The 22,954-nt window shown below is 55.7% G+C and overlaps 1 protein-coding gene and 1 long non-coding RNA gene across 2 annotated transcripts in view; both read left to right on the forward strand.

Moving 5' to 3' along the window:
- Positions 1 to 2,618, forward strand: part of LOC115303557 — a 2,817-nt gene extending 199 nt beyond the window's left edge. The window contains exons 2-3 of the long non-coding RNA XR_003914126.1: positions 1,548 to 1,705; positions 2,207 to 2,618. This is a non-coding gene — a long non-coding RNA (uncharacterized LOC115303557). The remainder of the gene's footprint in view (positions 1 to 1,547; positions 1,706 to 2,206) is intronic.
- Positions 1 to 20,944, forward strand: part of NPTXR (neuronal pentraxin receptor) — a 22,378-nt gene extending 1,434 nt beyond the window's left edge. Inside the window, exons 2-5 of the mRNA XM_029953356.1 lie at positions 10,879 to 11,104; positions 13,408 to 13,655; positions 16,168 to 16,347; positions 16,697 to 20,944. Of these exons, the coding sequence (XP_029809216.1) occupies positions 10,879 to 11,104; positions 13,408 to 13,655; positions 16,168 to 16,347; positions 16,697 to 16,921 (879 nt within the window). The 3' untranslated portion in view covers positions 16,922 to 20,944. The remainder of the gene's footprint in view (positions 1 to 10,878; positions 11,105 to 13,407; positions 13,656 to 16,167; positions 16,348 to 16,696) is intronic.
- The last annotated feature ends 2,010 nt before the right edge of the window (positions 20,945 to 22,954 follow it).

Below are 22,954 nucleotides of genomic sequence, written 5' to 3' on the forward strand. Positions count from 1 at the left end.
GGGCCGGTGGGGCTGGGCTTGCCTTGGACCTGTTCCCCCAGCACCTGTGCATTTGGCAGCGGGGGCTCCCCTCCAGTTAGCCTGCTGAGGTTGGGGATGGGGTGGGGATCCTGGCGCCTGGGATTTGGCACCAGATCAGCCTCCCGGGTTGGGAGAGCCCTGGCCTCCCTGCACGCGCCCCTCCTGCTTTCTGAGTGTCCTGGGCATGGAGGGAGAGAGGCGGGGGTCTGCTTGCCCACCAGATCTGCCTTCTGAGCATGGCAGCGGCCGGAGCCAGTCTCTCTGGGGTCTTTGGGAGGGGCTGGGGTCTGGGCCCTGACAGTTGTGGGGTCAGACTACTGACCTCGGCCGGACCGCGTGCTCTCTTTAGCTACTGTCTTCTTCCTCCTCTCTCTTCATCCATGTCCTCAACAGCGTGCCCCCAGATCCTCGGGGCCTATTTGCTCGCCACTCACCTCTCTCCTTTTACCACTCACTGAAAGTGCTCTGGGGCTCACTCCAGCTGATCAATTGATCGGGAACGACTGTGTCCTTATCTTGCTGAGCGCCTCTCCCAGCATCTGACCCTAGTGGTCATTCCCTCCTAAAGATCTCCATGCCCTTGGCTTCTAGACACCTCTTACCTGCTCCTCCTCCCTCTCTGCTTCTGTGTGCCCTTTCGGGGTCCTCCTGTCTTCTCGGTTGCACCCCTCCTGAGTCTCCCCTCAATTTCCCTGGGTGAACTCAGCCACAGCCCGAGGCTCCCAACACCCTGTCCGCCGCGGTGCCCCAGCCAACTCCATCCAGCGCAGGTTTCTTTCCCGAGCTCCAGACCATCCATCCAACTGCTTCCTCAGCACCTCCCTCTGGATGTCACACTGGTCCCCTGCCCTCGTTGTGCCCCAACCTGGTCTGGGTCCTCCACCAACCTGCTTTTCAGGTGTGCTCTGATAAGCGGTGGGTTAGCTCTTCCCCTGCCCTCCTTCCCGTCGGCCTCACCTCTCCCGAGGCGTGCAGCAACCTGCTCAGTTGCCTCCCGCCCCCAGGCACACCCCTCCATCCATCCTTAAGCCCATAGTGGGGCTTCCTCTTGGTGCAAAGCCCTCACCTGCTCCCGGGCTATCATTACAGAGCTGGCCCGTCTCCCACTTCCTTCTTGCCTCTGCCCAGATTACCCCTAGAGCATCCATACTCATCATGTGAGAGTCTGCTCTGAGGATACCTCCTCCCGGAGGCCCTCCCTGATCGCACACTTTCCTTTTCCTGCCCCCATCCCCGCTCCCATAGTCCTCTGCACATCCCTGCCTGTCCCCACCTGGCTCGACTCTGTATCACCCCCTCCCTCACCCCAGCAGCCTTCTACCAAGAGAGAGGGAAGGTCACCCTGGCTCAGCCTCTCCCCGAGGCCTCAAGGGAGGGCCACGTTTGAGAGCTTAGGAGAAATTATTTGCCTTCTTTCCTGTGTTCTTATTCCTGTTGTTATTGTTGTTGCTGTTCATTGAGAAAAGTCAAACTGTTTGGTGGGGGGTGGATCTCATTTAATTCCACCATTTCATCCGTTTTCGCAGCCCCTTCTGGTCCTTTACCAGATGAAGATGCTGTCCCAGAATTACCGGTCGCTGGTAATTACCATTTGAATGATGGCCGTAATGTGCCGGAATCCATCTCCGGCTCCACCACCCATCAGTCCCTGGCCCATCTCGGCCCATCTCTCGTTGCTGGAGAGGTCGGTTGTTCCTAATTATTGTTCTTCTCGAGGCTCACTGTAGGATCAATTTCATGCAGATGGGTTTTTTTTTTCCTTCTTAAGTCTGATGAATTATTTCTTTAGGCTGAATTCCCAGGAGAGGTATTACTCGGTCAGAGGATATTGATCTTGTATGGCTGTGGCCAAGAACCACTTTCCAAAAGGGCTGAATGGTTTATATGGCAACAGCCCCACATGCATGTTCCGGGTCCCTTGTTTGCATTAATTTAATGTATGTGGAAAACGAAGCTCTGAGACTGACTCCGTCAGCACTTCTTTGACATAAAACCACATCCTGCACCTGGTCTGGCAAGCTTCTTGCCTGCCTCCAACTTGGAGTGGGAAGGTGGGGGGAAGGAACACTCTGGTGATGGTCACAGGGGACCCTGGCCTTGATAAACCTAGCTCACGCTTACGGAGCACTTACCGTGTGTGAGGGACTGTGCATTACCTCATTTAATCCTCATCACCCTCCGCAAGGGAGGGACCATCTTATCTTCCTTTTACAGAGGAGGAGACCAACGTCCAGAGTGGTTAAGACATTGGCCCAAGGTCACACAGCGGTGGAGCCTGTCAGTATCTGGTTCCAGAGCCCTTCCTTAGTCTGCATCATTTTCTCTAAACCCTTCTGGAGAGATTCAGACCTCACCCACCCTCAGGAGAGTGAGAGAGACAGGTGGGAGCAGGGCCTCTTGCTGGGTGGTGCCCTGCACCAGTCTGTGTCTGAGCATTGAGAGCCAGAGTGATGGGGGCCAGCCCTGGGAGGTTTGTCCTGCTGGCTGGCAGGACCATCAGAAGGTTCATGTCACAGTGGCTAATGAGAAATAACAGTAACAACATTGATTGGCTTATTCAGTCTTCAGCCCTGTGAAGTGGGCCATTGTATGTTCGCATCTTACTGATAAGAACGAAGAAACGGAACCAGACCCCACCCCCACCCCACCCCCATGCCCCTGGCTTTGGCTTCCGCTTCGTGAAATGATATCGAGGGCCAGATGTTCAAGAAACACCTTTGGGCTCTAAGTATGCTCCGAAGCAGTATGGCTGGCGGCATAAAGTGGAGTTCTTCTTGCTTGTGACTTTAAGCTCTTTACTTCCCTCTCTGTTTTTTTTTTTTCAGTTTTCTAATCTGTAAAGTGGGTGGGAGGAGGGGTGGATTTGGTCCTGGCCCTTTGGGCTCGACATTAGGAGCTCTCGGACAGATGCCTCCTGCTTAGAAATTGTGTGTGTGTGTGTGTGTGTGTGTGTGTGTGTGTGTGTGTGTGTTAGGGGGGCGGTTACACACATGTGCGGTCCTCACCGAGCCCCTACCCACCCACCAGCTCCCTGGCCTCCAGTTTCTGAGGGAAATCTGCAGATAAACACAGCACCTCAGAGAACCTGTTGATGCCTTTTCTAAAGTCTGTTGGTTGCTTTTGCTTCTTTCTCACACTGCTACCTGTTCTAGGCAGATTCTGGCTGCCCCCACCCTGCCGCTTTGGCGGGGCAGGGGGCTGGCGTGCTCCAGTGAGAGGCATTCTGCCCATCAGCCTTGTGTCTGAGGATATGGACCCTCAGTGCCCACCAGCCACCTGCAGCCCCAGGTGGCCCCTGTCCCTGTGGCTGCACCCGTCTCCAGTGGCGCCCTCACACTGCACAGTCCTTAACCCCTACTCCTGCCTGTGTCACACCTTTGTCTAGCAAGACACCTGGTGTTATAAACCCCGTTTCTGCCACCTGTTTGCTGTGACCTCAGAAAATTCCTTCTTCTCTCCGATTCCCCATCCATGAGACGGGAGGGGTGTGCACGGCGCCGGAGGAGCCGGCTTGCCCTGTCGTGCTGTGCCCTCTCGGCTCCCGTCCCTGGTAAGCCCTCCCCCAGGGAAGGAAGCCCTTCCTGCCAGTCCGAGCCCTGCAGGAGCTACGTGAGCAGAAGGCAGCGCCTTACCTGGGGGATTTGTGTGTGTGTGTGAAGTATATCTTATCTTCAAGATACGTAAGAGCCCACATGTCTCACTTACGAAACACACAAATCCTAGGCGTACAGCTCAGCAGAAACTTACATATGGATGCATTCCTGAGCTCACCACTCAGATCGAGAACAGGACATTTCCAGTGTCTCCTCTGGGGCCCCTAAAATCCCTACGTCCCCAGAGTGCTGCACCCCTTTATGTCTGGTGTTTCTGTTGTCCATGATGGCTGATATTTGACCGTGGGACAGGTGGCAGTGGCTTGTGATTTTTTTTACAGGCTGTGCAGCATTTTGATGCATGAATATGCCCAAATTTACTTACCCTTCCCCCGTGGATGGACATTTGGGTTATTACACATAAGGCTGCCGTGAACATTCTTGTGACATCTTTTGGTGGCGGAAAGCCCTCGTTTCTCCTGGCTACATCCCCAGGAGTGGGTGTCTGGGTCCCGGGAGAGACATTTACTTAGCGTTAGGAGGTGATGCCAAACACTTTGCTGAAGTGGCGGTGAGTGTTTCCATGCCCACCTGTGTGTGAAGCTTGGCATCCTTGGAGTGGTTATTTTTAAAGCCCTCCCCGTTCTGGTGGGCGTGGAGTGAACTTGCTGTGGTTTTAATTTGTACGTCTCTGGTGACTCACGACATCGAGCACCTTTTCTTCTGTTTATTGGCCATTTCGTGAGGTCCTTGCCTATGGGAGGCAGGAAGAGGTCAGGCAGGGGCTGGCATACCTCACCAGGTGAGAATGTGGTGGGGATTCCCGAGGACAATCTTAGGCACATGGTCCCCATAGAACCCTATGGGCGGGGACCGAGACAACCAACCCAGAGTGGAAGCACTCATGTGCCCCCACATGCCCCTCATTTGACTCCAGGGGAAGCTGAGGCTCAGAGAGGCTGAGGGACTTGCCCAAGGCCACACAGCACAGCAGAAGCTGAGTGAAGCTCACAGCCAGGATTTTCTATTAAAATGGGATGGGGGGAGGGGGATCCCCGATCTTTGCTGCAGAAGTTTGTCCAGGGCCCAGAAGTGTGTGGACAGGCAGGGCCTAAGAGGGAATTCTGTGGCGACGCAGCCCATGACAGGGAATACTTGGAGGGAGAGGCAAGGGAGTCTGGGGTTGGGGGTGTCCTATCGCTTACTCTAGGCCTCAGAGCCCAGGAGGGAAGACCAGTCTGGCTTCTATGGCCTACTTTCCTGCCCCTTCGCCGCTGGGTGGGGTGGAGACATGGCCTGCTGGGCCGGCTCCTGGAGAGCAGAGGCCCTTCTGCGAGGCCTGCCCTGACTCACCTTGACCCCTGCTCTCGTGCTGTCACAGCCCCAGTCTGCTCCCCCCGCCCCCCAGCTGGGAGCGCAGCCCATGCCCCACTCCTTCGCCTCTGGACCCGCTGCACCTGGCGCTCAGGAAGAGGTGCCGGGGTAGAGCGCATCCTCTGTGCCTGCCTGTTCTAGGGGCCTTCCAAACGAGTCCCATAAGCACCATGGGACTGTTAACTATTCCCATTTCACAGGTGAGGAAACTGAGGCTCAGAGGGGTTAACCGTGCCCAGGTCACGCAGCGGGGATTTTCCTCTTGACCGCCGGCTCCAGGGCCCACACCCCAGTCACTACTCACTGTGCTCTCCTGCGCCTCAGTAGTAGCGAATAATGATAATGGTTATGACCATTTATCAGTCCCTCATATGCCAGTCTTCACGGACACTCTTTCATTTTGTCATGACTTCTATCCCGAAGGATAACTGTTGTTATCCCCATTTTATATTTTTAATTTTTTAAAAATGTTTATTTATTTTTGAGAGAGACAGAGCGTGAGTGGGGGAGGGGCAGAGAGAGAGCGAGACACCGAATCTGAAGCAGGCTCCAGGCTCTAAGCGGTCAGCGCAGAACCCGAGCCAGGCTCGAACTCACAAACCGCAAGATCATGACCTGAGCCGAAGTTGGAGGAGGGGCCCCATTATACCCATTTTGGAGCTGAGGAAAGGAGGTGAGCAGCTTGTGCGGCGGGGGAAGCCGGGGAATGACGCTGGCCTGTCTGATGTGAGTCGTGCCTGTGTCGTGACATCAAGTCGCCACAGCATATGTGGATGGGTGAATGAATGCAGGAGGGAGGGACTCAGTGAACCAAGTCCTTTAGCCCCGCCACAGAAGCCGCCTTTCTTCTCCCTTTGGAGCATCTTAGATCAGGTGTGGGGAAAGCTGCCATGGGGAGGGTGAGCAGGCTTTGGCCAGGGGAGGTGGGGCGGGAGCAGGAAGTGTGTTCTTAGCAGAAGGAACAGAATGTACGAAGGCCCTGGGGTGAGAAGGGAGCTGGGGGCCGTTGGTGACTTTGGGTGGGAATGAAGCGTGGCCTGCAGAGGTGGGGAGGGAGGGCTGAGATCAGAGGGGCTGGGACTTTATCAGTGGGGGAAGGGAGCTACTGAAGGATTTTAAGCAACCCGATTGGATCTGCAGTTGGGCGGCTGCCGCTGGCTAAGGTGTTGGAGAAGGGCCAGCAGAGGAGCCCAGGTGCTGGTGGCCTGGACTAGGGAGGGACAGAGGAGCCAAGTAAAGTTACCATTATTCAGGGTTAGATTCTACCCTCAGAGGCTCTGCTTCTGGATTTTTGCCTGGGTTTTTTTTCTATTTTTTCTTAGTTTTTATTTATCTTTTTAACATTTATTTATTTTTAAGAGACAGAGAGGGAGACACAGAACTTGAAGCAGGCTTCAGACTCCAAGCTGTCAGCACAGAGCCCAACACGGGGCTCAAACCCATGAACCGCGAGATCATGATGTCTTGAGCCGAAGTCAGATGCTCAACCAACTGAGCCACCCAGGCACCTCATTTTTTATTTATTTATCTTGAGAAAGAGAGCACTCAGAGGAGGTACAGAGAGAATTCCAAGTAGGCTCCACTCCATCAGCACGGAGCCCGACATGGGGCTCGAACTCACGAACCGTGAGTTCATGACCTGAACTGAAACCAAGAGTCAGGAATTGCAATGACTGAGCCGCCCAGATGCTCCTTTCCTATTTTGTTTTTTAAGAAAATCATGGCGGAGTATCTCAGACTTACACAAACATATAAAGAACACCGTACAGGTGGGGGTCCAGACTAAGAACCAGAAGGTTTATGACCAGCTCATGCCCCTCAGAGCCTCCCAATGCCGAGCCCCTGCCCGCCCGCCCCCAAGAGAGGGTCACCTCTGTCCCGAATTTGTATTCCTCTCTCCCCTGTGTTTCTTCCTGCTTTTACAAATCCATGATCTAGTTCTGGATCTTTGCAACTTTATATAAACGGTATCTAACTGGTCTTCTGAGACTTGCTTTTTCTCTCAATGTCACGATTAAACAAAGAGGTTTATGGCTGGAGTTGGAGAAGGGTGGGTCCCTTCAAGAGACATTTAAGTAGTAAAATAATCATTGAGGTCACTGGCCTGGTGGAACCAAGCTGAGCCCGCAGACTCACACAAGAGCTGGGGGCAGTCCAGTGGGGAGGTGAGGAATCCGCACCCACAACGCCGCTGTCCTGGTCAGGGGTGAGCTGCGCACTGAGGTCCAGCATCCCCCCTCTGCTCCCCAAAGGAGAGGAACTGACCCCACCGGGGCAAAGTGGCTGGGTCTTCCCTGCATCCTCCCAGGTGAGAGCCACCAGGCCAGGCAGGTCCCTCCCATCTGGGGCCATCTGTGAGGCTGCCACCCACCCCTCCCCCACCATGGTCTGACAGCCTGCCGGACCCTCCCAGCCTTTCCATGGCCACTAGAACCTCTTCCACTGTCCCTCCCGCCGCAGGCAGGGCAGCCAGCATTGTGCCCACTTGGCAGGCTGAGACCCACGCTGTGAGGGAAGAATGGGAACAGCTTCTGGAATCAGAAGGGCCTGCGCCGGGGTTCCTGAAACTCCACCTCGAAGTCTCAGTTCCTTCATCTGTAGAGTGGGCCTCCTCACCTCCCCAGATTGCTCAGAGGGCTGTGAAATGTTCTCGTGGTGCTTCCCTGGCCAGGACCTGGCAGGCGGTAGTGACAGTGGGGACGACTCCTCTGCCCGCATCCCTCTTGCTGAACGCTAATGAGGCCAACCCGTTGGCGCTGAGCTGGAGCGGGACCCCGGCTCTGGCTCAGGGCCTGTGTGCTTACACCGAACCCCATGCAGCAGCCCGTGGGCTCGGAGCCCCCACTTTCCTGCCTCATCGGGACCTGAGTGGGGGTGATGGCATCATCATCCTTCCCCTCTACCTTGGGCTAGGGGCCCAACTGGCATCAGCCCGGAGCCCACGCAGCACAGCCTGCACCCGCAGCAGATGGGAAAGTGGGGGGAGTCGTGTTCTTCTGATTCAGACTGGGGTGGGGAGGGGGCCGCACACGATCTGGAGAGCCCACCTCCTCCCTGGCCTTCCTGCCGGCGGCTCCGGCAAAAGAACAGCTTGCACGCCCGCCTCCCTCTGCCTGCACGGCTTCTCCTCACCGCAGCGTCGGTGTGAATCGCACTAGGCATCCTGTTCCTTCCTGCCAGGCCCTTCTCCCTCCGCGGGAGCAGGACGCTTTGCTAGAGAGCATCACAGGGGTTGGCTTTGCCCAGCCCCACTGCTGCAGAAAATTCAAAAGGACGGCTGCCTCAGGTCCCCCATCTGTGAAATGGGGGTTGGGGGCAGTAAGAGTACCAACCAAAAAGAGCGGCTGTGAAGACTGATGAGTAAATATGTGTGCAGTGCCAAAGATGGGCCTGGCACACTGCCTCATTCAGATGTGTGCCCCTCATGCCAAGCTTGGCACGGAGGAGGGAAACTGAGGATAGACGGTGCCGGAGCCCAGAACACCCAGCCGGAGCCCCCCTGGCATTGAGATGCAATGTACTCTATGCACTCGGTGCCTCCTCCCCAGATTTCCTGGAAGTTCGGCCTCCCTTAAATGCAGTGGGTGGCTGGTCTGTCACTCCATGGGCTGTCGAGATCAAGGGAAGGTTCTGGAGGTATTTAGCTCTTTGTTGGCTGATGTATACAAGGCTCACAGTTTGCATTCTGCCTTTTATCGTCCACTTTCACTCTTCCATCCTTACATCTGTCCTGGGGATGAACAGAGAGGGTCCGGTTGTCCCCATTCTACAGAAGGAGAAACTGAGGCTTTGTTTTTAGTCACCCAGAGTCAGGATTTGTAGGCACCTGGGGAGTCAGAAGGCGCCTTCCCGGTAAGATGTGGGAAGTTAGCGTAACAGGGGTGGGGCCAGGTGCACTGGAGCTGCTCATGCGTCCCCGCCCACCTGCCCCTCCTCCCCTTACCCTGCAACCCAGCCTGGCTGGCCATCAGGTGACTACACAGAGGACAGCCAGAAGGGCTGCTGTGCCCTCTTATGTGGGCTGTCGTGGGGGGTAAAGGTGGCTTGGTCTGGGCCCTTCTCCTGCCCACCATCATTTAATGCTGACCACAGCTCTGCAAGCTGGGCATTCCAAGTCCTTAGTTTATAGATGAGAAAAATGACATAAGAGAAGTTAGCCCACTTGCTCCCATTTTCTTTAACATTTTTTTAATGTTTATTTATTTTTGAGAGACAGAGTGTGAGCGGGGGAGGGTCAGAGAGAGAGGGAGACACAGAATCTGAAGCAGGCTCCAGGCTCTGAGCTGTCAGCACAGAGCCTGACACAAGGCTCAAACCCACGATCTATGAGATCATGACCTGAGCCGAAGTCGGTCGCTGAACTGACTGAGCCACCCAGGCACCCCACCTGCTCCCATTTTCAAGGTGGAGTGGCAGAACCACGTGTCAGTCCCCCAGCTCCTCAGGCACTGCACTCCCCACCATGCCCTCCCTGCACGTTTATCGGGGGACACATTTATTCCCTCATCACATGGCCTGCAAGACCCCATCCACTGGGATCCGCCAGCCTCACCCAGCAAATGGGCTGGACCAGTGGCACAAGCGAAGGGTCTCCTGTACTTGCCCCAAGCCGAGGGGCCAGGGGCTGTCCCTGCGAGGTACAGGGTGCTTGGGAAATGTTAGGTTGTGCTCTTGGCTGTGCATTGGACCCTCAGCTGTCTCTTTAGCACCTCGTGCTGTGCCCAGAGTAGGCGCTCACCACTTACTTACTTACAGAATGGGGAGAATTCAGTGAGCTCAGGTCCGGGGCTAAGCCTGCGGGCAAGGCCGGGGGCTGACTGAGCCGGGAACTGCCTGGGCCCCCGGGGAGTGTGGAAGAAGCCAAGGGGACAGGGAAGGTATAATTTGGCCCCTAGAAGCTTGCTGAATTATTAATTTTCTACTGATGTTCCCAGTATCTGCCAGAGACTACCCCTCCCAGAGTCTGGACGTGTGGCCTTGCCTGCCTTCTTCCCCAGAAGGGGCTTCCTCCAGCAGGAGATGGGGAGGAGAGCCCCTCCCCTCAGTCCTGCCTCAGTTCCCCTGTCCACTAGGGTCTTAGGACAGGAAAAGGGGGACTCCAAACACTTTGTCCTCACCCCAGGCAGGATGAGGGTGTCAGGGACCAGCTTATAACCCGCTGCCCTAGACAGTAATTGCAATAACCAGGTTCTGTTCATTGGCATTTACCACTTAACCATCCCCCAACCTTTCTAAATAGGTACAACTGTGCCCTGTTGCATGTGAGGAAACGGGTGCAGAGAGGTGGAGGTGTTTGCCTAGGGTCACACAGCACATTGGTTCTTGAGCTATATTTGAGCCCCGAGTTGTCTGATCCCATAGCCCATGACTTTAAGAACATGCTACTCTGGAATGGGCATACCTCTTCCAGAAGCCCCTGGTTTCTGCCCCTGCCTCTATCTGCCCAGGGCCCACTCAGAGCTTTGCACCATCTTAGAGAAGCTTGGGGAGTGAATGAGTGAAGACTAAGTCCGTTCCTTTAAGGACCCATCACTGCACAGGCTTCCAGTTAAGGACTAGGCAGTGGCTCTCAACCCTGACTGAAACTCTAGAACCACCCAGGGAGCTTTCAGAGCTCTCCACTGTCAGCCCCCCACGCCCCCCTAGGCTGACATGCTCTTGAGGTCAGCTTACCATCAGGCACCAGCAGTGGAAAGAACCTGCTCTTTCCTTGAACATCTGTTGCTTGAACTTGGTGTTGCATCCCCATTTCGCCCTCAGGGACGCTGAGGCTCATCTGGGGTCAATCACCAGGGGTGGTAGGCATCTCTGAGCCCCGTGTCTCTCTCCTTCTTCCCTGCAAGTGACCTCACATGCCTCCCCCACTTTTTTGTTTCTGCCCTGTAAGCAGCAGGAGCTCCCTGCCCGTGTGAACTTCTCAGCCGCGCCAGCCCCTGCGCCCGCGGTGCCTACCGCCCTACACTCCAAGATGGACCAACTGGAGGGCCAGCTGCTGGCCAAGGTGCTGACGCTGGAGAAGGAGCGCATGGCTCTCGGTCACAGCAGCCACCGGCAGCGGCAGGAAGTGGAGAAGGAGCTGGATGCGCTACAGGACCGAGTCGCTGAGCTGGAGCATGGTGGGTCCTGGGGGCCACGCAGACGGCATAGCCAGTGAGGCCTTGGTTCTCAGATGGGTCCTTGAGGTGGCAGATTCACTCAAAAGCATTTTTATGCTCTCTAGAGGCTAAAGCTAGATGGGGTGGTGGGGAGGAGGCTGCAGAACACAAGAGGGTGAGAATAATTGGGGAATATCATTATTGTAACTTTTAACAGTTAGCATTCTCTGGCACTTATGTTCTGGGAGTGGGCTAAGTACTTGACACAGCCACTGGTTTAATCTTCACAAACTACACAGGTATGGTACTGCTATAGTCCCCGTTTCACAGATAAGGGAACTGAGGCTCAGAGAGGTCGAGTGACTTGTCCAGTGTCACACAGCCAGTGAGTAGTGGATCCAGGCCTCAAAGTGGGTCTAATGCCAAAGTCTATGCATTTAACCATCCCTCAAAATAGCACCTTCAGTGAATCCAAATTTTGTCACTCGTTAAACACCTGGGTTTGGCCGGCACTGCCCAGGGGGCAGGGCAACGGGTAGTCCACAGGTATGAGCCTCAGGAGACCTGGCTCCGGGTCCACAAGTGTCACTGGATTGCCTGAGACTTTGGAACTTTGCTTCCTTTCCACAGGCCTCATTTTTCCTCATCTGAAGTTATGGGGACTTGGAACTCATGAGCTCTTAGGGACCTTTCATCTTTGAAACTTTGGGAGAAGCGCCTGTAAGAGGCTTACAGACACGTTAGGAATACCAGGATGGATCCTGAGTAATTCTTTGGGACTGGCTTAGATGGGGACAGAAGTTCAAGAGAAGGAAATCCAAGAGGCTTCCTGAAGGAGGTGAGCCTCGAGCTAGCCCTTGCAAGCAGAGGTAGAGTCAGCTGTGAGGTGGAGGGGCCATAGTGGGGGCACAGCTGGAGGCGAGGCTTGGCCTGGTGGGTTTCTAGCTGGAGCAGAGACAAGAAAGGCAAACTCATCCCTCCTCAGTCCTTCCACTGACCCCTCTATCCTCCATCTTCTAAGGATTGGGGGGAAATGCCCCCTCCAGCAGCTGCCGGGCACAGAAGAGGAATGCCACTAGGCTGGATGTCTGTGTGTCTGTGGGCAAGTCCCTTCTTGGGACTCAACTTCCTCATCTATGAAATGGGTTTCAAGGAGCAGTCACTGAGCCCCTTGCTAGTTTACCATGATGCTTCATCACATCAGCCTTCACCCCCAAGCCCCAGCCAAGCCTGGGAACCTGAGTTCACCATTCCCAGCCCTAACCCCCTAACCCCTGCCCTCAACAACCAGCTGGAGGAGGGGAACTCCTATCCCGGAGGTGGGTGTGGTGGGTGTCACCCCCCACCCTTGGAGATGGTGACTCCCCAGTCTATGCCTGCAGAAGGCCCTCTGATACTTAAGGCATAGAATCCCTGAAACTCTGTGCTGGAAGATACCCTGGATATCAAAGAATCCCAAAATGATCCTGTTCAGATCCCAGGTCTGCCACTTACCAGCTGTGTGGCCTTGAGAACATTACTTAATCCCTCCGTGCTGAGGTTTCACCATCTATAAGATGAGGATTATAATAATGTCTACCTCATAGGGCTGTCACGAGAATGAAGATCACGTATGTAAAGGATCTTAGGATGGTGCCTGCCATGTAGAAGGCACTGTAGAGTGCTTGCTAAAGAAATGGGCAAAGAGGGGCCCCTGGGTGGCTCAGTTGGTTAAGTGTCTGACTTTGGCTCAGGTCACAATCTCATAGTCTGTGAGTTCAAGCCTTGCACTGGGCTCTGTGCTGACAGCACAGAGCCTGCCTTGGGTTCTCTGTCTCCCTCTCTTTGTCTGCTCCTTCCCAACTCATGCTCACTGTCTCTGTCTGCCCCTCCCTCTCTCTCTCTCTCAAAAATAAATATTCAAAACAATAAATAATAAATAGACAAAGAGCTCTAACACACGGTAATGGAATAGCTAACATCGTCTGGGCCAGGCTCTTTACATGGACTATCCCACTCACCCCTCACACAAGCCTGAGAGGGAGGAAATCTTATTTATGCCATTTTACTGAGAAAACTGGGGCTGAGAGAGGTGAAGTTGAACTTGTGGAAGGTCACGTGGCTGGGAAGTGTGGAGGCAGGATTTGAACTCAGGATGTCTCGGGTCCAGAGCCCTTGGGCTTTAGCCACACCCGTCAACATAGAGAGAGGGCAGAGAAGGCCACAAAGGCCCCTGGTACATGGCAGATGTCCAAGGACTAGTAGCTGCCATTCTAGAGTCTGCCCTGCCCATCCCATCAGTGGCCGCTGACCCCCGCCATGTCTCCCTTGCCCACCCCCCTCAGGGTCCTCAGCCTACAGCCCCCCAGATGCCTTCAAGATCAGCATCCCCATCCGCAACAACTACATGTACGCCCGTGTGCGGAAGGCACTGCCTGAGCTCTACGCCTTCACCGTCTGCATGTGGCTGCGGTCCAGGTCAGGTGGCAATGGCCAGGGCACACCCTTCTCCTACTCTGTGCCCGGGCAGGCCAATGAGATCGTGCTGCTGGAGGCGGGCCACGACCCCATGGAACTGCTGATCAATGACAAGGTGAGTGGGGGGCTGAGGAGTGCGGGAGGAAAGTCGGGGAGGCTGGCTGACCCTTCCAGGAGCACCCGCATCGTGCTGGGTCCCAAGGCCTGTGGGCCCTTTCAATTCTCCTGCTCAGCAGGTTCAACACACATGAAATGCCTACTGTATGCCAGGCTGGGTTCTGGGAATACAAAGACAAGCCAGACCTGGGGCTCCCTGAAGAGGGGCCTGGGTCTGAGAGCTGGAAGTGATGGCCTGTCCATTGACGGAGGAGATCTGTGGGGCTCCCCAGTGACCCAACTGTAGGAACCGGGCTGGAAGTGTCCCCAGGGCGCTGTCTCTCTTTCTCTTGGGCAAAGAGAAAGCAAATGAGGTCCAGGACCTACATGGGGAGGGAGTGCTAGTCGACTCCTTGCCCCCACCCCATCCTCCTCCCTGCCCCACCCCCACAGAGAGAGTAGAATGGTGCCATGATTGGGCCTGAATGCTGGATTTGAATTCTTGTTCTGCTGCTTATGCACTGTGTGACCTTAGACTGGTCCCTTTCACTCCCTGTGCTCCAGTTTCCTCATCTGTCAAGGAGTAATGACAATAGTCTCTACCTCATGGGGTTATGGTGAGAAATAAGTGGCTTAAATACATGTAAAGGGGGTGAGCAAGCCTAGCATTTAACATGCTTTGATCCATGTGAGCTGTTGTTATTATTCCAGGCTGAGTGCTAATAAGCACTTTACTCACATTATCACCCTTGATAATCACCCTCCAACGGCACTGGGAGGTAGGCACCCTTATCATTATGGTTTTGCACAGGGAGAAGCTGAGGCTCAGAGAGGGCAAAGAATGCACACAGGCCACACAAGCAGGTGAAGGGGTGGTGATATGATTCAGGGTCTTGGGCTGCAGAAACCCCCTGTGAACCCCTCCACTGTTCTGTCCTTGGGCCACCCATCTCCCCCATGCCTGGATCCCCTACCCTCCAGGCCTATCTGCAGGGCAGGAGAAGGACATGGGGGGGTGTGGCAGGGGCATGGTGATTGAGCAGAAGAGGGTGTGTCTTAATCACCCTCATTCCCCTCAAATATCCTCCTTTGCTTGCCATATGGCTTTGGAATTTGCAGCCATGGTGGTCTTTTGAGACCCCTGAGGAAATGCAGACACCACCTATCACACCCACTCATGACCAGCCCACAGCCACATAGAGCTGGTAAGAGTGGTTGTCACCCATGAGAACCCAGCTCAGCAGGAGGTGTCTTTCATGAGTGTCCTAGAGGAGGAGAAGGAGATGGGCCCAGGGAACAGAAGTTTCTCTTGCAGCCCAGTAGGTCCTAGGAAGGCGGGGGTAGCTGGACAACATCTAGATCCTGCTGCCACGGCCCCTTCATACACGCCCTGGCTGCCGTCCTTGGCCCTGTGCAAGCTCAGCACTCAGGTCTCAGGAGAAAGGATTCAGCACCCTGGACAGGGCACCGAGCAGCCCTATTCCGGGAACTCCAAGAGTCCTCCTGAGCGTCAAAGTCAGCGATTACTCAGTTTTCCTTTTATTCCAGCCTCTTAGCCTTTGCTTCTACTGCGCCAACTTGTTGGGATAGTCAAATCCATTATTGTCCCAGATGGGTTTGAATATCATGTCTGCTGTTCCCACACCTGCCTCTTCCTATGGGCCTTCACAGCCTCCGTACCTCCCAAATGGCGCCTGGTATTTTGTCTTATAATATTGTCCCTGAAGCTCTTCCCTTCCGTGCAGACTCAGGCTCATTTACAGCTAGGACCAGACACACATCCCCAGTGTCCAGAACAAGGCCTGGCACCAAGTCGGCCTCGGAGAATGTTGTATTCAAGTGTGATCTCACAGAATGTAGGAGATGAAAGAGCCCCCCGGGAGTCCCAAATCCACAGGCAGCAAACACCTTTCATCTCACGGGCCAATTCGAATCAATCACCAGCGGCTTCCCAGAGCACTGTGGTAGGAAGGATCCCCAGGCTGAGCCTAGGTTCGTGATTCTGGCTTGGGTGGAGGAGGCAGAGGTGGCCACCCTATTTGCCACCCTTTGGCCTGACCTCCTTTCACAGATGAGGAACTGAAGCCCAGGGAGGGAAGAGCAGCCTCCCCAAGGTCCCATGGGTGGTTGGTTGGCAGAGCCTGGACTGGGGGCCAGTGCCCCCAGAGTCCGAGGCTCATTCCGCCACTGCCAGTGTGAGCCCAGCGGCATGCTAGACACTCTGTAAGGTGTTCAGAGATAGTGGGATGTAGCTCCCACCCCGCCCCCTGTGAGAGGATGAATAAAGTACCTAGAAACACCTGAAACCAATACGATTAGTCCCTCGTGATCCGAGAGAAGCTCCCTGGCTAAGTTGTGGGGAAAGAAGAAAAAGTGGGCAGAAAGACGCTGGGCTGGGAGGAAGGGAGGGTCAAGCGTTGGGCCAGTACCCGGAAAGAAGGACACGGGCCTCCTGGTCCCTCCTGCCTGCTCACTGGTCCATCCTTGGGACTTGTGGCACCTCTGACCTGGGTCGTGGAACCTATGTCCAGGTGGCCCAGCTGCCCCTGAGCCTGAAGGACAATGGCTGGCACCACATCTGCATCTCCTGGACTACAAGGGACGGGCTGTGGTCTGCCTACCAGGATGGGGAGCTGCAGGGCTCTGGCGAGAACCTGGCCGCCTGGCACCCCATCAAGCCACATGGGATCCTTATCCTGGGCCAGGAGCAGGTAAGCCGCAGGGCGGCATGGGGGCATGAAGCCTAAGTAGATGTGTCACTCACCCAGAGCCCCTGAGAAGGGGGGGTTAGGTAGAAGGACCCTAAAAGCACAGGAGTGATCACTCAGTCTGACCCAGCCATTCTGCAGATGGGCAAACTGAGACCCAGAGAGAGTAGAGACCTGCCCAAGGGGCTGGGACCTTGGGGACAGAGCTTGAACATGGGGACGGGGCTAGAACTTTGGGCTGGGGGTGGGGAGGGCTTCAGCAGGACTTGGGCCCTGATTGAGTCAGCCTGCCTGTCTTTTCCGCTGCCTCACTCCATGTCTCTCTCCTTTCTCTGCTCCTCTCTTGGCCCAGGATACCCTGGGAGGCCGGTTTGATGCCACTCAGGCCTTCGTGGGTGACATCGCCCAGTTTAACCTGTGGGACCATGCCCTGACACCTGCCCAGGTCCTGGGCATTGCCAACTGTACCGGGCCACTGCTGGGCAACGTCCTTCCCTGGGAAGACAAGCTGGTGGAGGCCTTCGGGGGTGCAAAAAAGGCCGCCTTTGATGTCTGCAAGGGGAGGGCCAAGGCATGAAAGGCCACCTCATTCAGGGTCCCTCCCTTGCCTGCCATTTCGGGGACCTGATTGTGGGGGCACACATTCCATCCTCAGCCTACCCATACCTTGCCCCACCTCCTGCCCTGCTCCTGGCCGTGCCTCCAGTTTCCCCCACCTATCCCTACACCTCCAGAATGCCTTGCCCTGCAATGGCTGTCCCCTAACCCCACTTGGATGGGGACAAGCAGCTCAAGCCAACAAGTCAAGCCTGGGGTGAGTCCAGAGCCGGGGGGTGGGGGGTGGGTAGCAGTGCCTGCAGTTCTGTCTACTCTCTTGGTGTCACACTAGAGCTGTCTCTTACCCCCACCCACCCTGGCCCATCAGCCACGTCTGATTCTACTGATCCCAACCGTACGTCCCGCCGGGCTGTGGGGGGATCTCAGTGGCAGGCCTGGCTGTCTGCCCTCCTGTCCCCCGTGCAACAGGCCTGGCCCCTTCCCCTTCAGGGCCACAAGAAGCTCTAGAGCTGTCCCCTCAGCTGAGAAGGGCATGACAGAGACCTATGAGACTCAGACTCACCCCTCCTCCGTCTGTCCACCAGTTGCCCATGAAGGGGCAACGGGATCTTGATGGAGCCTCCTGCACCCTCTCTTCCTCCTCTTTCCTGTTTCTTTGTGTGCAGTGGTTTGAATGTTGGTTCCATGCCTTGTCCACCCCCACTTCAGTTTCCAAGACATTCCCTTCCTGGCTCCAGCCTGAGGGACCAAGACTCTAGGAGGCCAAAAGGCCGCAGTCACCCCTTGTGCCCATCCACACGTGTGCTAACTGGCAGGTCATCTCTCCTCCTCCATGCTCAGGACAGGACCTGGGCTCCATCACCTGGGCTAGGTGCACCTTGAGGCAGAGGCACTGTGCCCTGGAGACCCAAGCTATGGAAGAGCCACATGACCTAACCCTCCCGCCGGCCCTGCAGTCTCTGGGGGAGGGAAGGAAGACACTGAGCAGGCAAAGAGGGGAGAAGTGTGGAGTGCAGAGCCCCGGACGAGAAGGGGGAACCCATGGTTCCCAGCCGGCCCTGCTGCCAACCTGCTGCGTGGCCTTCTGGAAGTCCCTGCTCTCTCTGGTCTGGCCTTCCTCATTTGTGAGCTGAGGCCCTTGCTTTGGTCATTTCTGAGAGCTCTCCAGATCAAACGTGAGATGGTCTGTGATTCTAAGTGGATAGGGTGGGGCAAGCCTGAAGCTCCTGAGCAACCAAGGGGACATGGCAGGGGTAGAGCTAGAGGCTCTGGGATCTGGCTGGGCATGGGTCAGGGTCAGCAACTGGCTCCAGAGAGGCAGGGGCAAGGGCGAGGGGCCAGGCAGACCAACGTCATGCACAGATTGCAAAAACCAGCTTTTCTGGATTACAGCCCACCCCCACCCAGCCTGGCACCCTGGTGGCCTGGCTGAGAGTGTCTGAAAGGGATAGTGACATCGAGGTCCCCACCCTGAGTCCTCGCCAACGCCCCGAAAAGACTAAAAGGATGTAAAAGCTGAGTAAAGCCACCCGGTCTGACCTCTCCCTCGTATAGACAGGGAAGAGCTCAGAGAGGTCTAACGCCTTGCACAGGATCACCCACACAATGGGGGCAGAACCAGGACTATAATGAAGGGCTTCTGAATCCCTTGTCAGTGCTCTTCCCCTCCTGTGTCACACTGCCTGTCCATGAGTGTCTTTGAGTCCAGCCTTCACCGGAGAGGTTGGACATCTGAGAGGTCAGAAGGCTTTCCACCATGAACATCTTCCTTTATGACTCGCAGAAACGTCTTGGTGTCCGGCCCCACCAGGAGGGAGGGGGAGGGCAGGTGTGGTCTCCAGGCACTCTGGCAGGAAGAGAAAGCTGGAAACGCAGGTGTCCCTTCTGCCAGTCACCTACCAGGTGTCTGGGCAGCGGCAGGCTGCTGGGCTCAAGCAGGGACAGGTGCCTTTTGCCCTGCTTTCTGTTCCCCGTCTCTGTTCCCCACTGCCCATAACCCAAGGCATGTCGCAAGAGCTGCAGGCCGTGGGGCCCATTGCCATGGAGGCCCCTCCAAAACGTGTGGCCTCCATCCCCCAGATCCTTGTTTCCATTTCAAGAGCACGAATAGACCGCTGGGCACCTCCAGCTCAGCTCCCGCCAGAAGCAGCAGGAGGGCATGCTTCCGCTGGAACCTGCTGAGACCTAGGTTGCCCTGGTAACAGCCAATGACATCAGCTCAGGGGCCGGGTCAAGCGTCTCTTAATGACATACACTGTTGCTGGGGAGATAGCGGGATTCAGAACTCGGATTGTGGGGACACCGGGCTCTGTTGGGCTTCCGGTCTTGTGTTAAGGAGGCCGCTCTTGTGGAGGCCCTGGGGGAAACAAAGGGTCTTAGCGGGAAAGTGACAGGCCTTGTTTGATCGCTGAGCCCACCAGAGGCGTCATCCGAGTCCTTCATGCTTTGCCATGCTCATGATGAGACGTCTGACCTCAGTCCTTGCTGAGTCACCCTGGTCAGCCCTCGGAAGGGAACAGGAACAAACTGGGGGCGTCCAGATGCAGGCTGTGAGTCCAGGCCATTGGTGGGGACCCATCCCCACTCCAGGAAGATGAAAGCCCTGGGGTCCCCACCCCTCCTTCACCCACTGATCGTTCTTCACCTCTGCCCGCCGCCTGCCGTCAGGACTCCGGTTTTGGTTGTGTTCAGCTGCTCCTGGGCGCTGTCAAGAAGATGGCGAAAGGAGCTAGAAGTGTCGCTTGGTTGTGTCCCGGGGCTGCTGTGGCTAATGACGGTGCCCAGAGCCTGGGTTGTTACAACCTTAAGTGTCCGGCGCTGTGCTGAGCACCTCACAGGCATCATCTCATTTATCCTCACAACGCAGTTAGGAGGTTGGAACAGTTCTGGGCCCCATTATACAAGGGAGGGCCCTGGGGCACAGAGAGGTGAAGTAACCTGCCCAGTGTCAGTCAGCTGGAAAGTGATGGAGTCCAGAGTTCAAACCAAACAGGTTACATCCAGGACCAAAGGGATGGGCACCCCTACTCTCTGTAGGGACACTTAGCATTGTTGCTTCCAGTGGATTTTGGCCTGAAGTGATGCTTTACCCCATTTGCTACCCTCACAGAGTTTGTGGTGAAGGCAGAGGCCCGGGATGGCCTGGTCCCCTTGGGTGAGGCCTTGGGAGGGGTCTCAGCCCCTTCAGGGAACATGTGCCTCTGCAGTGTGCCCACCACGTCAGCCCTTCTGCATCTGGCTAGTTTCCAGGAGAAATGAAAGGGAAGAGGAAGCCGGATAGTCTCCCAAGAGCCCTAGTCAGGGAAGGGGGAAAAGGAAGTTTCTTAAGCTCCTGCTTTAGGCCAAGCCCCGTGCCAGGTGCTTCACAGCTCTTATCTGCCAGATCTCCCCACCTTTGTGGCGTGTTGAACCCCCAGTCAACATCCCAAGGGGACAGATCACCTTGCCATAATTGTGCATGACCTTGGACCACAGCTTTGGGCAGGAAGGATTCTTCAAGAGGCCTTGTTTCACAGATGAGGATCCGGGGGCCCAGGGAAGGTGAGTGCCCCTCGGGGCCACCCAGCCAGGACCCCTGGAGACCTGATCTCAGCTTTCTGACTCTCCACAACATAGCGGTCCTTACCCCCACCCCCAAGAACTGGGTCCCTGCTCCTCCACATTTCCTAGCACCTTGCCCTGAGCAGACTGGAGAAGGGGTCCCCTCCCAAAGTTGGGATCATTCTCTTCCCCTCTGTCACAGCAGCCTGCCACCCCAAATCCCACCTCACCCCTGCTGGGTGGGGAAGGGGCTCACGTGGGCCCAGGCTGAGCAGTGAGTGAGCGCGTCCAGCTGTCCGACACTGTGAAATTAGTGCACCTTCCTGGTGACCCATCCCCCCTTCTCCTTGCCCAGTTTTGTACATAAAGTGACATGAGATGCAACACGTGTGTATGTGTGTGTGTGTGTGTGTGTGTGTGTGTATGAGACATGTCATGGGTTTTTGTTACTTTTTTGTTTTTGTAAATTTGAATGTTCTAAATAAACAATGTTTACTCTGAGGCTCTTCTTGCAAGGGGGGAGCGCGCCTGGGGGGGCCAGGCAGGAAAGTGGGGGGCTACTTGGGGCAGGGAAGTAGCCAAGGACAGATCAGGTGCTGCGGCAGCACCCCATAGTCACACCCAACCCCACTTTTGCCTCAAACAAATAGTGCTGCCAGCTCCCAGGTGTAGACACACCCCGGTTCCCAGGATTTATGCAGGAAGGATGTAGAGAACACAAGTCCCACACGGAAACTGTCCCAGTTCTGATAACTGGGCTTTGGCCTCGTTCCCAACACCCCATCCCCACCTCGTGCCCCAATTTTGGGAACCAGGTCCCTGACTTGTTCCCTGAGACCCAATCTGCCTGAGTCACTTGCCTGGACCCCCAGAGCATTGCCTCCCCCGGGTCCTAGAGAGATGGGGTAGGAGAGAGGGAGGGACAGTTGTATTTCAGCCTGTCCCTGCTCCAGAGTCCATCTAGACCCCTGTGGCTTGTTTGGCATCTAGGCTGGACCCTTAGACAGTGTCAGGGTCGGCTACCCCCACGCCCCCCTCCAGCATCCACCCTAAATACCCCTGGGAGGTCTTGATCGAGTCCCCAGCCCTCCCTGTCCACCCCATCTTAGGGGCACAGCCTCGACCCCCCTGCTCCATCAATATTGTCACTGCTCATAGTTGGACCATGTCCTCAGACAGACCCTGTGAAACGCCAGGGGCCCAATCGAGTCAAGGGATCCCTCCAGTAGGACACGCCTTCCCAGGCTTTCCCAAAGCTTCCCAAATTTCCCACCCAAGTGAACTCACCCAGTGAAGACCATGGGGATTTAGCTGGAAGCAGCCCTTGAAACAAGAAAAACATAGCTGAGGTCTACTGAGTGATCTGAAAAATTCATGTGCTTTCTTCATTCTCCAAAAGGAATCCAGATTTGTTTTAAAATACTGCTTTTAATTACTTACCACGGAGCAAAATTAAGCTGCAGGCAGACACTTTGTTTATCCTCTCTTGCACTGATTTACTTACAAACACCCTCTCTCCCTCTGTCCCACTCAGCTAGCCATGCCCAACCCTGGTTTAATCCCGGGGTCCACCTGCTTGATGCCAGCACCTGCACAGCTGAACCCCGAGGCAGAAAGGCACTGGGCTCTGATGCGCCTTGACGCTCATTTTAAATTCACGGCCGGAGATCTCCAGAAAGGGTTTTTTCCCACTGGGTAGTCTTAGCACCTGCCTTGAGTGAGGGGGCTTGCTCTCCAAAATGGCTAAAGATCACCCCCTCTGTCTCCCCTAGACATCTGAGAGCCCTACACCTTGACGGGTGACCTTGCCCCAAAGTCCACCGAGGAAGCAAACGATCATCCCCTCACCAAGTCCGTCTACAGACCTGCGCGTTCTCTGACGGCCCTCCTGCCACTCAGAGTGATCTGTCCCTGCTCCTAGTAGAAGTCCCTGTGTCCCCACCCCGTTCGCCTTCTCAAGAACATCTCTCCCGAATCACCAACTTTGCCTTGTCCACAGCGTCCTTCCAACAGGCTTGTGAATGTGCCCTGGTATCTCCTCAAACAAGATCCCCCCACCCCAAGCCCCAACGGCCTCCTTCGGCTCTTGCTCTCTCTTTGCCACCTTCACTGCAAGACTTCTTGAAAAAGCTGGTGTGTCAGCGTCCCCAAGACCACTCAGCCCCAGATTTGATGAGTCCCTAGAAGGACTCACGCGGCTCAGAAAGGCTGTTCTTCTCTTGGTTAGGGCTCATTCCAGTGACCAGATCCAGGGGGGAAAGGTACATAGGGCAGAGTCCAGGAGGGACCACGAGCAAACCTCCAGGTGTTTCCTTGTTTCCATCTGGTGTTGAGAGGTGGGGGTGGCAGGGACACTGCTTCACCCCCCGCCAGCAATGATGTGTGACACCTGAACAGAAAATCATCATCCAGGGAAGCTCACCTGAGCCTTGGTGCCCAGGGTTTGTACTTGGCGTGGAGCACCTGTGTGAGCCTCAACTACCCAGGCTCCAGCCCCCGCACCCGGAGGGAA

The sequence above is a fragment of the Suricata suricatta genome, chromosome 10 (genome assembly GCF_006229205.1).
Source record: "Suricata suricatta isolate VVHF042 chromosome 10, meerkat_22Aug2017_6uvM2_HiC, whole genome shotgun sequence".
NCBI classification, from domain to species: domain Eukaryota; kingdom Metazoa; phylum Chordata; class Mammalia; order Carnivora; family Herpestidae; genus Suricata; species Suricata suricatta.